Source organism: Neophocaena asiaeorientalis, unplaced genomic scaffold, assembly GCF_003031525.2.
Source record: "Neophocaena asiaeorientalis asiaeorientalis breed wild unplaced genomic scaffold, Neophocaena_asiaeorientalis_V1.1 scaffold129, whole genome shotgun sequence".
NCBI lineage: Eukaryota > Metazoa > Chordata > Mammalia > Artiodactyla > Phocoenidae > Neophocaena > Neophocaena asiaeorientalis.
This window is the reverse complement of record NW_020172446.1, coordinates 3,987,382-4,002,179: the sequence shown is the minus strand read 5'-3', so window position 1 is coordinate 4,002,179 and position 14,798 is coordinate 3,987,382. Positions and strand designations below refer to the sequence as shown.

Below are 14,798 nucleotides of genomic sequence, written 5' to 3'. Positions count from 1 at the left end.
GGCAGCCCGACCAGCCTCCCTAACGGCTCATCAATCCTCCCTAGCAGTGGACATAATCATACCACGGTAACCTTCTCTCTTGCTGCAAATTCCTTTGCACAAACCCCCAGACCTTCTCTCTGTTGGACCAGACAAAGGTGGCTGAAAGGCAGCGAGTTGGAGGCCTGGCGAGGGGTGCAGACCCCAAGGAGGGGCTGGGAAAGCTAGCCCAGTCCTGCCTCTTTCTCAGTTCCCAGAAGCCCTCCCTCCTCGCCCAGTTTTTGTCAATGATCAGCTCTTTCCTTAATGAGTGTAATTCCCCTAATTATAGGCTGTAATTAGCCCTGATCCCAGAGATGGGAACAGGAGCGTGTGCTCATACGCGCGTCTCCCTGGGCTGGAGAAAGAGGGTGCCAGAAGAGGGGGTGAGGGGCCCTGTACCCACACCCCTGTCAGAGCTATCCAAGATAATGTTGGAGATCATAAGGTTGGGCCCTCATCTGCAGAACCAAATTCCAACTCCCCTCCCACAACCTCAGGCAGGGTGAGGAAGTAGAATGTCCTGCCAGGCATCCCCCTCCTCCCTCCTGAATATTCCTGGCACTGGACTTGGCCCCAGAAACAGATGCCAGGGAGAAAATAGCTCAACAGATTTCAGTGATGCAGGCTCCCCGGGAACAGTCGTCATGGCAACAGGAGGAAGCTCGTCTTGGGAAGTGGCACTTTACCCACCATGGAGTCTGGGGGCTTCATTGTCCGCCCCCAGCCTCCTGCTCTCACCTCATCCCAGGCCAATTTCCTAATCTGTGAAATGGGGGACCTCCCTTCCCAGAACTGTGATAAGAACTCATGGGGAAGATGGAAGTACAAGTGCTGAGCACGACCTCTGGCTCATGACCTAGACTGCCCTCAGTGTCACTCCCCCCTCCATTCTGGGTAGAGTGTCCCATCCCATCCCAGCCTGGGGTTTCTCCCCAGATCATTGTGAGTGGCCGCCCTGAACAACCACCCAAGACAGCCTTCATTATTACTCTCAGGTTTCTCTGACTCCTGAGCCCAGGTTTCTACTTCATGTGGGAAAGCAGGTGGGAAAGAGGAGATATAAAGCAGTGGGCTCTAGGGCCAGGAGTTTCGAGTACCCACTCTACCACTGACTGACTATGTGGTCAGGGCAAGTCCCTCAGTCTCTCTGAACCTTGGTTTTCCTCACCTGAAGGTGAGTTAATAACCCCTAACTTCCTCCTAAGCATGTTGTAGACATCAAGTAAGGAGAGTGTGAAGGCACTTTAGAGGCTGGAAGGTGCATGCAGATGAGAGGTGCTTTTATTAATCAAACTTACAAACAATAACAGCGAGCTGGTGTGTGCAGTATTTGTTCTGTGCCAGACACTGCACATATATCCCCTCACTTAACCTCTCATGTAACAACATTGGATGCAAACTCCAAATGGGTGGGTAAACGAGGAAACTGAGGCACAGAGAAGTTATGTAACTTGCCCAGAGTGGCACAGCAAGTAGGGGAGCCTGTATTCAAACCCAGGCAGTCTGACGTCAGAGCCCACCTCCTAAGCACTGCCCCATACTGGCTACCAATCACAAGCAATCACTCATTGGCCATTCTTTTAAGAACTCTGTGAGAGACGGATGAGGAGGAATCATCTCCCCCTTTCACAGACCTAGTAACTAAGACCAGGACAGGTGAAAATCTCAAAACTTGTGTCTGGACCCTCGTCTGCCCAGAGGCAGCCTTTTCTTATATTCATACAAAGGCACACAGAGGCTTGTAGAGTCCCTGCCTGGACCTTTCTTCCTATCCACCTAGTACCATCAGTAAGGGTGGGCCTCCTCCACCCCAAGACCCACGAGTGGTTCCTCAGTCTAGACGGTCCTCATCTCTCCCACCACCTCCCAGGGTTTGCAGACTATAGCTCAGACTCTTCACTCAGCCCCTCTCCTTGACCACCTCTCAGACCCAAGCCCTGACCCCTGTTTTTAGCTAAGGCCCCAGTTTGGCACTCGATTGGGATTGGCCGGTTTTTTTTTTTTTTAAAAGGATTTGCTGCCACCATTCGGTCATACTTGGTATGACAGTTCTAAAAGTTACCAAGTTTTCCAGGGCAACTTGTCCCTCCCACAACTTCCTTGAAGGCGTGTCCTGCCTTGCCACCCTCGACCCATCCCGTTTTTAAAGTCCACAGCCCTTGCCATCAAGCTTTTTAGCATTTCTCAGTGAATACTAGGAACGCTTTTACTGTCTCTGACTTAAGTGTTTCCTGCTGTAATTCATATTTGTCCCCTATAGGAAACATAATATCAGTACTTTACATCAGTATAGGCTTTTCTCTATTTCAAGTTCTTTCACATCTACAAGTCATTCAATAAACATTTCTTGGTTCCAGGGATACCAAGCTGAATAAAATACTATCTCATTTATTCTCACAATATCCCTGTAAGTGGGCTGGCATTTTGAACCTCATTTAACAAATGAGGAAACTAGGACACAGAAAGGCAAAGTAACTTACCTAAAGTGTCAGAAAGCTTGGACCAGAACCCAAGGCTCCAACTTCCACCTCTGTACTTGCTCCAGTAACTAGCCCAGGCTGCCAGAAATATCACTGGCACCTTCTGGGGAGGGGATCAGAGTCTCTTCTGGAATTCCTGATGCTTCCTCTGACACCTCAAGGCAGGCTGGGGCAGGCCCCTTTTGCCCTGTCCACTCAACACACACACACACACACACACACACACACACACACACACACACACACACACATCACCCATTCTCTCTCTGCAGCCTATCTCCTGAGCTGCCGCTTTCCCCGACGTCCAGCTTATGGAGCCGTGACTGTCACCAGCCTCCACCCAGGAGGTAGTGCCCGCTTCCACTGTGCCACTGGCTACCAGCTGAAGGGTGCCAGGCTCCTTACCTGTCTCAACGCCACCCAGCCCTTATGGGATTCTCAGGAGCCTGTCTGCATTGGTGAGTAGCCCCAGGGGACTCAGAGCTGAACAGGGGAGTGAGGTGTGGGGCTCATTCCTGCTCTCTGTTGCTGTCTGGCACCTTCATTTGTTCTCCATAAGGAAGCCAGAAAATGGCCACACACATCAGTGGCATTCACCCAACCTGCACTTATTGAGCACTTACTGTATGGAGGCACCACAGGTATACAGAGCAGAATTAAACAGAGACTGTGCCTTCAGGGAGCGCACAGTTCCAGGAAATGGGAGTGAAAGAAAGTACATGGGTCACCAGCTTCCAGAGCAGGAAGTTAAAAGTACCAATGAAGAGGGAATTCCCTGGCGGTCCAGTGGTTAGGACTCAGTGCTTTCACTGCTGTGGGCCCACGTTCGATCCCTGGTCGGGGAACTAAGATCCAGCAAGCTGCACAGTCAAAAAACAAAAAACAAAAGTACCAGTGAAGAGACAGAGTGACCTGGGATAGGGGGAAGCAATCATTCTTAGCTGGGTACTTAGGAGGCTTCCTAGGGGAAGTAAGCATTGAAGGTTTGACATTTCTTTTTTTTTTTTAATGAGTGTTGTGTTGTATTAACTATTCATACAGCTGTTATTTAGATGATCATATGATTTTTCCTTTGATCTGTTGATGTGGTAAATTATAGTAACTGATTTTTTAAATTTATTTATTTTTTATTTTTTTATTTTTGGCTGTGCTGGGTTTTCGTGGATGCACGTGGGCTTTCTCTAGTTGCGGCGAGTGGGGGCTACTCTTTGTTGTGGTGCGCGGGCTTCTCACTGCTGTGGCTTCTTGTTGCAGAGCACGGGCTATAGGCATGCAGGCTTCAGTAGTTGTGGCACATGGGCTCCGTAGTTGTGGCACACAGGCTTAGTTGCTCCGTGGCATGTGGGATCTTCCCAGACCAGGGCTCGAACCCGTGACTCCTGCATTGGCAGGCGGATTCTTAACCACTGCGCCACCAGGGAAGTCCCTGGACATTTCAGTGGAGGGAACAATGTGGGCAGTGACACAGAGGTGAGAAGGTGAGGGAGCATTTAGGGACACAGAAAACAGCCAGGTTTGGCTGAGGCCTGAGACATGTGGAGGGGGCAGTGGGAGGGCCTTGAATGTCAGGCCAAGACACTGGGTGGGGAGCTGTTGAAATTTTGTGAGATGGGGAGGGAGGGGCTCAGAACTATTCCTCAGGAGAGACAGCCGGGTGGTGTCTGGAGGCTAGGCAGCCAGCCAGGCAAGACGGTTTGAACTTAGACAATGACTTCGGGAATGAAGAGGAGGGAGGTGTTTCCAGAGTCACTGATGAGGGAATGGGGGGAAGGAGGGGACTCCCAGGTTCTGGCCCTGGGTGATCAGGGAGTCTGAGATTGCTGCCAGTGGAGTGGGGCTTGTTGGCAGAAGGGAGATGGAATGTTTAGTTTGCAGCGTGAAAGGCAGCTTGGGTTTTTGATACTTATTTCATTCTATAAACTCTTTCTAGGTGCCAGGTATAAGCAGAGGTGAATAAGCCAGACACGGGCTCAGCCCTCAAGGAGCTCTCTGTCTGGTGGGAAAACTGGAAGGCAGCTCAGGAAGTTCAGTGCAGACGGAGCTGTGATGGGGGGAACTCAGGGCACAGTGGGGATCCAAGGGAGGGAGAGCGTCTCCAAAATGAGGAAGGAGACAAGGAAAGCTTCCCAAGGAGAAGGCAGGGAAGGATGACAGGCATGTTAGGGCTCAGGGAAGTGGAGTGGATTCCTGGAACAGCACCTGCAAAGATGCGGAGGCATGAAGCAGCACTGTCGTGAGGACACGGTGAGGTGCACCTGAAGAACAGGGTGCACGGGGAAGGGCTGACGCCGAGTCAAGAGAGAGTGGTTTATAAAGGGCTTGAACACCCTCTTGAGCCTGGGCTTTATCCTGAGGGTAATAGGGAGCCACTGAGGAATTTAAGTGGAGGATGGGGCATGATCAGATTTGAAGGGCAGTTCCGTTCTGAGACCAGGCAGAAAGGTGAGTCTGCCCCCTCTGCAAAGAAGCGGAGAAGAAACTCACCACAACTCCTTCCCCGGGAGCTTTATTAGGTTAAAATATTCTTCAGTCTTGAACACTTGGAGACAAAGGCACTGGGTCTTGGCCATGGCAGCCTGGTCTCTGAGAGCTGGTCCAGAGCTGCGTGTCCAGGAGAGGAAAGCACTGCCTGAAACCAGCCACACTCCTGTTGCCTGAGACCCCTTCTCTGGCCCCATCTAACTGCCAGGAGCCCGTGGCCAAGTAACTCAGCAGCCCTCAATGATGGGGATGGGAGAGCTGCTAAGCCTCTGCTTAGGAAGAGAGGACGGTCCCAGGCCAGAGGGACCAGTGCTGGAAAGGCCCTAAGGGGTCAGCCCAGAAATGACAGTGGTAGTGATGCTGTTTCAGACAGCGTTCAAGACCATCGCCTGGCTAGCAATGCCTGCTAAGGGCACAAGATTTGGAGGTGGATGGCATGCATACCAGGTGTTTGTCATCCCTGATCTAGTCCCACTCTCTTTTTTAATATCCATTCACTCATTTTATTCAACAAACATTGAATACCAACTCTGTGCCTGGCCTGAAAAGACTTGGTTCCTGCTCAAGGGGGCCTCGGTAAGGGACATATCCAATAATAACTGGTTTAAGAAAGTGACCTGAGGTAGAGACAGCAGATATACCCAAGAAGGTTGGATATACCCTGCAGCAGATATACCCTGGTAAGGGGTATTAATAAAGTTCACCTGGGCAGGGGAAATCAGGGATGGCCTCCCAGAGGAGTCAGCAGAGAGGGTAAGTGACTTACCCAGGGCCACACGGCTAGGCAGTGGAAGATCTACCTTAGCCAAGGGAGTTGCACATGAAGAATAACAGAGGTGTGAAAGGTTAGGAGGTCGGCTGCCTGGAGCAGGGTCACAGGGGCAAAGGATTGACCTTCAGGGCCATGAAAGCAAGCTCCCTGCTGGCCCGTGCAGAAGGTACAGAGCTGGGATGGGCAGAGAGGCTTGTTAGGCTGTCTAGGATCCCACTGGCCAGCCCAGCCCACCGTCCCACCCCTGTCTCACAGCTTCCTGCGGTGGAGTGATCCGCAATGCCACCACGGGCCGTATCGTCTCTCCCGGCTTCCCGGGCAACTACAGCATCAACCTCACCTGCCACTGGCTGCTTGAGGCTCCAGAGGGCCAGCGTCTGCACCTGCACTTTGAGAAGGTTTCCCTGGCAGAGGATGATGACAGGTGAGGGGGTATCCTGGTGGGATAGCAGTGCCTGGCCTGGTAATATGCTGCTGGAGGGATGGTACCCAAGCCTGGGGCCTCACCCCACTCAACTCAGCGACCAGCCACGCAGCTGCCGCTCTCCTGGCCCAGGCTCATCATCCGCAATGGGGACAATGTGGAGGCCCCGCCGGTGTATGATTCCTACGAGGTGGAGTACCTGCCCATCGAGGGCCTGCTCAGCTCCGGCCGACACTTCTTTGTGGAGCTCAGCACTGACAGCAGTGGTGCGGCTGCAGGCATGGCCCTGCGCTATGAGGGTGAGTCTGCTGGGACCTAACTGGGGGTGGGGGTCTTGAGCCTGGGGTCTCTTCTCACACCCTCCCCCTCTGCCTCCATTCCATTATCACGCCTTCCAACTCAGCCCTTGCTCACCAGCCACCCAGGTCCCCTCCCCCTACCCCTCTCCTGAAGTCCAGGATTCTACTCCATCTTTTCAGGAGACCCCTGCCTGGACCCAGGACCTCTGGTCCAAGAGAATGAATTCTCTAGAGTTTGAAGAACAAAAATGGCCCCAACCCTCAGGGAAGGAGAATTGCTACAAGAGACATCCTAGCACCACTCGTGCATGCATGTGTTCATTATTCAAAAAACATTTATTGAGCACCCTCTGTGTACCACGCACAAACTAGGCACTGGGAATACAATGGTCATCAAGATGGCCTCCTGAACACAGTCGGGATGGATGCTCTGGGCTGTCCCTGCCCTCTGCTCCAAACCTCAGACATACATCTGCAGTCAGGAAGAGAAAGGCCTTGGGGAGGGAAGTAGGCGGACAACTGCCCCCTGTATGTGCTCCAGCTGAGGCTGAGCTGGGCTGGGCCCTGTGGTTTGCAGCCTTCCAGCAAGGCCATTGCTACGAGCCCTTTGTCAAATACGGCAACTTCAGCAGCAGCGCACCCTCCTACCCCGTGGGTACCACCGTGGAGTTCAGCTGTGACCCTGGCTACACCCTGGAGCAGGGCTCCATCATCATTGAGTGCGTTGACCCTCACGACCCCCAGTGGAATGAGACAGAGCCTGCTTGCCGAGGTCAGTAGACACCAGTAGATGGGCCTGCCGGGGCAGGGAGCAGGGTGGGCACCAGGGAGCCAGCCACAGGGCCTGGGACCACAGGGGCCCTCTGACATGTGTGATTCAAGCTTCCCCCTGAGGAGGAGGTGGGGGGCTCCAAGCGGTGGGTAGGCACTCCTGTGGGCCGGTGGCAGCTCCAGGACATGGCACTGGGGGGAACGCGGAGGGGATGCGTCTCCTCTGCCTTCCAGCTGTGTGCAGTGGGGAGATCACAGACTCGGCCGGCGCGGTGCTCTCCCCCAACTGGCCAGAGCCCTACGGCCGTGGGCAGGACTGCATCTGGGGCGTGCATGTGGAGGAAGACAAGCGCATCATGCTGGACGTCCGAGTGTGAGTGCCCGCTGGGCTCGGCCAAGCTACCTCCTGAGCTCTGGGGACATCTCTCACCCAGCCCGTCCTGGGGTCCCCGGGCCCACCCTCCTTGACAGTCCTCCTCCACAGGCTGCGCATAGGCCCTGGTGACGTGCTTACCTTCTACGATGGGGATGACCTGACAGCCCGGGTCCTGGGCCAGTACTCTGGGCCCCGTGGCCACTTCAAGCTCTTTACCTCCATGGCTGACGTCACCATACAGTTCCAGTCGGACCCCGGGGCCTCAGTGCTGGGCTACCAGCAGGGCTTTGTCATCCACTTCTTTGGTGAGCTTGCCCCTGCCCCACCCTGCTGCCTGGGGGAAAAGGGATGCCAGGATGCAGACCCCGAACCGTGGCAAGTCAGAGAGTCCAGGGCAATGAGGAGCCTGAGTGCTCTTATCTGACGAGGGAAAGCTGGGAAACTCCAGGTATCACCTTCAGGAAGCTAGTCTTGTTCTCCCTCTTCCCTGAGGGCCCAGTGAGAGGAAGCAGGCCTCCGCTGCAGCAGGAGGGATTTGGGTAGACAGCAGGAAGAACCTCATAACAGAAATAGGGAACTGGGGAAAGGTGTTCGTTTCTACCTTTCTAACAATCTTTGACAGAAATGACAATTTTCCCCACCCTAGCCAATCCCTGAGGAATTGGCCAACATGCTTCTGGAAGTAAGGCCAAAGCTTAGGTGACAACCCTGGAATCTAGGAGACAGAATGATGCCAGGGACAGGCAAGGAGGGGCCCTTGAGCAGGAAGGCATGAATCGCTGAGCCTGCCTAGGCCAGGCTAGGCCCAGGACAAACTGGCAGGAGCCGGAGTGCCCTCAGGGTCAGGGAGGCTAGCACAGTCCCTTTGGTGCTGCTGACGGCCTGCGTCTTGCTGCCCCCAGAGGTGCCCCGTAATGACACGTGTCCAGAGCTGCCTGAGATCCCCAATGGCTGGAAGAGCCCGTCGCAGCCTGAGCTGGTGCACGGCACTGTCGTCACTTACCAGTGCTATCCTGGCTACCAGGTGGTGGGATCCAGTGTCCTCATGTGCCAGTGGGACCTAACCTGGAGTGAGGACCTGCCCTCCTGCCAGAGGGGTGAGTGTACCTGTTCCCCATATTCTCCCCAGTGCAACCTACAAGCCTCTCTCCTGGATTCTGACCCAGACTCCAGCCATTATTAACTGGTATTCATAGCCTCAATTTCCTCATCTGTGAAATGGGATAATACTTTCTCATAGGGTCATCCGCCAAGTACTCCGAGTATTTCGTTCCTGGTATATGGCCAATCAGTATTTGTTGACTCTGATGGATGGGAAGGGGCAAATGAGGAGATACACCAGCAAAATGGTAGGGGCAAATAAATAGGGGTGGAGCCATATGCCATAAAGATGTTGGCTGACTTGGAACAAAGCCAGCGTGGACTGGCTTTTGCTGAGTTCTACTTGGGCTACTTCCCCCCATCGCCCCCCACCCATAGTGACTTCCTGCCATGACCCTGGGGATGTGGAGCACAGCCGACGCCTCATATCTAGCCCCAAGTTTCCCGTGGGGGCCACTGTGCAGTACATCTGTGACCAGGGTTTTGTGCTGACGGGGAGTGCCATCCTCACCTGCCATGACCGCCAAGCCAGCAGCCCCAAGTGGAGCGACCGGCCCCCCAAATGTCTCCGTAAGTCTCAAATGAGGAGGAGGGGAAGATGCTGCCTCTGGAGGCTAGGGGCCTGGCACCCTCACTGGGCTCTGCCTGCTTTGCAGTGGAACATCTCAAGCCGTGCCACGGCCTCAGCGCCCCCGAGAATGGTGCCCGCAGTCCTGAGAAGCAGCTGCACCCAGCGGGGGCTACTATCCACTTCTCATGTGCCCCTGGCTACGTGCTGAAGGGCCAGGCCAGCATTAAGTGTGTGCCCGGACACCCCTCACATTGGAGTGACCCCCCACCCATCTGTAGGGCTGGTGAGTGCCCTGCCACCCCCGGAACCTCTGCCTGGCCCATAGGGCTGCTCTGGCAAAGATGTCAAGTGCTGAGAACCAGAACCCTCTGCCCATGCCCCCTTCCTGTTATTCTTGGTCTCCCCAGTCTCTGCCAGATCCTTCTGACCTGGTGACACCAAGACAGATTCTGGGATGGGCTCTCCTTGGACAAATCCTTCCCATGATCAGCCCACTCCCTACCTTAGTGGTTTGGTTCTTTGGGCTCATCCACTGCCCTTGGCCCTCCCCTCTTGTTCCAGCCTCTCTGGATGGCTTCTACAGCGGCCGCAGCCTGGATGGTGAGCCCCCAACCTTGAGGGCCAGGGAAATAATCTCCCTGCCCCTAGTTCTCACAGCTCCCAGGCCATGGGTTCTCTGAGGAGGGAGGGCAGAGAAAGAGAGAGGTCTGGGACTAGCGGGGCAAAAAGCTCCTTCCCTGCCCCCAGCCAGCTAGAGGGAGCTGGTGGCTGGATGCCCCTGGGCAGAGGTGAGGGGACGTGGGACCCAGGCCTCTGCCCCAATCCCATCCTCTGTGCTTTCAGTTGCCAAGGCGCCTGCTGCCTCCAGCACCCTGGATGCTGCTCACATCGCAGCTGCCATCTTCTTGCCGCTGGTGGCAATGGCGCTCTTGGTGGGAGGTGTGTACCTCTACTTCTCCAGGTGAGTCTGGCTTCCCTTCCTGCCCTGCACCCCTGACTCACTCCTGCCCAGCACTCCTGACTCACAGGCTTCTCTGCCACACAGGCTCCAGGGGAAAAGCCCCCTGCAGCTGCCCCGAACACGACCCCGCCCTTATGACCGCATCACCGTGGAGTCAGCATTTGACAATCCGACTTACGAGACTGGAGTAAGTACCCATACCAGGCTTGACACCCTAATCAGGACCCAATCCTATGCTCCCTTGGGCAGGTACCCCTAAGGGTCCTGCCAAGCCCTCTCTCTCTTTCCCATTCCCTTTCCCTTTCCCTTGGGAAGGTGGATTACGGACTGACGAACCTTTTACAAGTTTCCAACTCCCAGCAGTCTCTTTCCTTTGCAGGAGACGAGAGAATATGAAGTCTCCATCTAGGTGGGGCAGCCTGGGGAAGCCGGCTCAGCCCTGCCTCACAGCCCAGCAGCAGAGCTCCCAGCTTCCTGCTGTCCCTCCACCTCCTGTACATACCACCTGGGAAGAGATGCCACCAATCCCTCAAAACGTTGTGCTCTCCCCGCCTGCAATGCCCACCAGGGCCTATTTTCTTGGTACCACTGCCCACTTAGGGCCCTTCCTTGGGTCCAAGTCAGGGGCATCTGCCTCTAGGCAGAACACAGCTGGGGCACAGGCATCAAGAACCAGCATTCTCCTGACTCTCTTTCGTGCCCTGGACCTCCAGCCTGGAATTCACAGGCAGAACGGGAGCGCCTCTCTCCACGTGACCGCCATCCAGCCCTGGCATGTAGCGCCCTGCAGCAGGGTTAACTTGACGGTGGCGGAAACTGTGCCAGGGCGCTCCTCACAGGGCCATCACCAGTGGCCAAAACTGCTCTCAACAGTGACCTCTGGGTAGTCCTGACATGCTGACATCAGCCCCCTGGGGGGGGGGGTCTCTAGTCTTTCTCTAAGGCCCTGGGAATGGTCAGTTCTGCCTTCTATCCCTTTCTAGGGGAGGCAATAATTCTAAGGGATCCTAAAGGGTTTAGGGACTCTACCCCAGGCTCAGGTTGGGCTTCCCTAGGCCACACCACTCATGCTCCACACCAAAGCAGGACATCCCACTGCTCCCCTGGCAGCCCTGCACCCTGAAGAGAGGGAGACCTTCCCCTGATGTCAGTCTGGCTGTTAAAAACATCCTCTTTCCCACTAGCCCCTCCCCCAACCCCAGCCCCCTGTCAGGCTTCCCTCCTGGCCACTGCGTTTTGGGATAAGGGGAGTGGGCAGGCATATTCTGGAGAGGAGCAGAGGTCAAAGGGTCCAGGAATTTGGCATGGAACAGGGGGTCAGAGCGTCCCAGGGAGAGGCCCAGAAGCTGGCTGCAGGCCACTTTGTACATGTAATGTATTATACGGCGTCTGGGCTCCAGCCAGAGAACAATCTTCTATTTCTGTTGTTTCCTTATTAAAATGGTGTTTTTGAAAAAAAAAACAAGCAATGGCCTGGTGGATGGTATTTTCTTGGAGGGAAGGAAGGTGGGAGATAAATGGGATGTGGACTTTAGGACCAGAAGGCATGCTGGACCTACCAACTGATCATCTCCAGATTTTATCAAAAACCAGTCATGGGAATTCCCTGGTGGTCCAGCGGTTGGGACACAGCACTTTCAATGTGGTGGCCTGCGTTCAATCCCTGGTCAGAGAACTAAGATCCCGCAAGCTGTGTGGCGCAGCCAAAAAATATACAACAACAACAACAGAAAAAACACAGTCATGTGCCGGTGCTTCAGGGACTACTGTCCCTACAAGGTCAGTGCAACAGATGGCATGTGAAATGAGAGGTCCCAATTGCTGGTGCCACAGGGTTATGGGAGCCCAGGAACTCAAATGCTTATCAATCCCGATGCTTCATTTCCTCCTCTTTGCTAGGTCCAGAACTGCAGGCTGGCACATTCCCAAGCCTCTCCTCTGAGCCACTGTATTGCTGAAAAAGCCCAGGAAGCCTGACGCCTCTCTTCTTTCGCTTCCTTCCAGCTAGCAAGGCTTAGGAAATTGGAATAGGAATCAGAGACTGAACCCCTGAACATGAGGCTCTAGTCTGTTTTGTCCTCAGAGAACATCCAGACTGTCAGGCGCAGAGGCAATGCAGCGCAGGGGCCTGGCTCCTATTTTAACAAAAGCTGTATCCATGGACTCCAGAAAGAGGTGACTGAAGCAGATGTGCTTAGGTTTGCCATGTTTGGTTCCTCCCAGCCTCTATGCCCCTTCCCTATGGCCCCCAGAACCTCCTGAGATGTGTTTAGCCAGCCTTGGTCCCCATCATACATCCATGCTTAGAGGTATGCTCTAGCATGGCTGCTCTCCAGAGTAAGAGCAAGAGGGAGGCAACAGGGAGTTAAGGGCACTCAGAAGCCAGATGACACAAAATCTCTGACGGAAATAGTAGCAGCAACCAGAAATTCTACAGTCATCCAGCGGGGAGGTCTTGACCACTCATGGCTGCCCACCTCCTGGTTCTACCACAAGCCACCTTGAAGGATGGAGCGGCTCCAGTCTATGCAGGATGCAGTGCCTAAATTAGCCACAAGAGGTCACTTCCGAAGGCATCTGTAACCCACCTGCTCTCTCTCCTCAATCCCCCTGGAACAGCCAGGGCTGGAGCTCTCCAAGGTGGCACCAACTACTGGCCCCACTGGGCTGACCTCATCCTCCAAGTTCTGAGAGGAAGGTTTGTGGAGTGATTAGTTCCCCTGGCACTTGTCAACAGAGCCAAGTATTATTTCCCTCTTTAGCCCATTAATGCCTATGTCTGTTCTCAACAGCAATGATGGTGTTGATCAAAGCCAAGCCTGGCTCTTTGGACATGTGCCAATGGCTTACTTTTCTGCCCCATAATACCTTCAGGCTGACACATCAACAGAGCTGGGCCCTGAGCCGTAGGAAGGACGCCAGTGGGAGAGGGCACATGATGTATCCATTTCTGAGGGTCTGTGGCATGAAATACAGCCTAAGAAGAGATGAGGTCCGCCCACTTCCATACTTCTAGCTCAGCCCTCCTCTCTCTGAGGGCCACATCTCTGGCCCATAGCCACTAAGATTTCTTGTTTGCTGAGGCTGGTAGAGGGCAGAGAGGGCCGATCTACATGATATACTCCCCTGCGTGATCAATAAGGCCCAGGACTTTATCGTTCTTCCCAGACAACAACAGGATCATTAGGAAAGTCAGAAAAACGGAAACCTAAGTCCACACACCGACATCCCCACCCTATCCAATCATCCTCCTTACTCTCCCCAAAAAAGCAGCAACTCCTTGCAGGCAGTTAGACAGTATCCTAGCCTGGGAATCAAGAAGGCTGTTTCATTCCTAGGTCTGCCATAAATTAACTATGTGAACGAGGCAAATCACTGCTCTTCTTTGTGCATCTGGAAGTGAGGAGATTAAGAGATAGTTTTTAAGCCCGTTCCAGTTTTAGGCTTCTGAGAATGCTAAGTACACCTTAACATCAAAAGTGAGCCAGGACACAGCTACCTGGTAACAACGCCAACTAAACGCCTAGTGTCAGGCACAATGATGCCACTCCCTTCTCCACCGCTTCATCTACAGTCGGTTAGAGATAACTGGCGGTCTCTGAAGATGGTACCAAGGGCAGGGGCGGGCGCCGTGGAGAGCGTGAAGCCCCGCCCAGAATTCGAGGTGAGGCCTTTCAGACTACAAATCCCAGCATGCAGCACGGCAGCTCTGAAAAGTATCTCTTTCCGGCAGGCAAATCACTCTTCCCCGAGTCTGTTACCGTCCACTGCATCGCATGCACACGCAACTACGGCCCCCATAACCCACCAGCGCCATCGCGATTCTTGCTCCCAGGATGTAATGCGCTCTCGTTCGCCCTTTGGACCCTTTTGCGCATTGCAAACTGGGAGTTGAAGTCCACTGTAGGCAGGTAGCTGGGCGTTGTCAGCATTACAAACTCTTCGCTTTGGGCTTCCTCTTGGAAAGCAATTCTCAGGGACAGTGATCAAGAGAGGGTAGTAACGGGCAGGTTGACCTCTCCTTTCATCACCACGAAAGGCAGGAATGCTCAGGCTAAAATTTACTGCTGGGAGCGGGAGGGAAGAGGGAACAGTAGCCATCCAACCCGACACCAAAAGCATCGTTTTCCGTCGCGATGGCTTTTCTTTTCTCTTTACCAATATGGCGCCTGGTCCAGCCACACCTGACGCTGGAACCAGAGTCCAGTACAACATCCCTAGGAATACTTGCTCTCACCGACAGCCTACCAGCTCTAGCCAACACCACACTTTGCTCCTTTCTGTTCATGCCTGAGGGCATCAAGGACACGGTGGTTTATATCCCACTACCAAAATGGCGAAAGGAGAAGCATTCTTGTTAGGGCCTGCAGGTGACAATACGCCTGCGCGGAGCCGGCTGTGTTGCTGTGGGGCGGGAGGGGAGCATCCTCAACACGCCTGCGCGGGAACAGAGTAGTCTTGGTCTATACTCAAACACCAATGGATGAAGAATCCCCATGTTCCTGCGGCTGCGCGGTGACCCTTAGGCGCTCTCCCAGGCG

At 54.2% G+C, this 14,798-nt stretch overlaps 1 protein-coding gene across 1 annotated transcript in view; it reads left to right on the top strand.

Annotated features, from left to right (window-relative positions):
- Positions 1-11,719, top strand: part of SEZ6 (seizure related 6 homolog) — a 99,684-nt gene extending 87,965 nt beyond the window's left edge. Inside the window, exons 6-18 of the mRNA XM_024737290.1 lie at positions 2,774-2,959; positions 6,010-6,178; positions 6,311-6,477; positions 7,055-7,249; positions 7,483-7,621; positions 7,733-7,929; positions 8,527-8,721; positions 9,104-9,295; positions 9,382-9,579; positions 9,858-9,896; positions 10,140-10,257; positions 10,342-10,444; positions 10,637-11,719. Of these exons, the coding sequence (XP_024593058.1) occupies positions 2,774-2,959; positions 6,010-6,178; positions 6,311-6,477; positions 7,055-7,249; positions 7,483-7,621; positions 7,733-7,929; positions 8,527-8,721; positions 9,104-9,295; positions 9,382-9,579; positions 9,858-9,896; positions 10,140-10,257; positions 10,342-10,444; positions 10,637-10,666 (1,928 nt within the window). The 3' untranslated portion in view covers positions 10,667-11,719. The remainder of the gene's footprint in view (positions 1-2,773; positions 2,960-6,009; positions 6,179-6,310; positions 6,478-7,054; positions 7,250-7,482; positions 7,622-7,732; positions 7,930-8,526; positions 8,722-9,103; positions 9,296-9,381; positions 9,580-9,857; positions 9,897-10,139; positions 10,258-10,341; positions 10,445-10,636) is intronic.
- Positions 11,720-14,798: the final 3,079 nt, after the last annotated feature.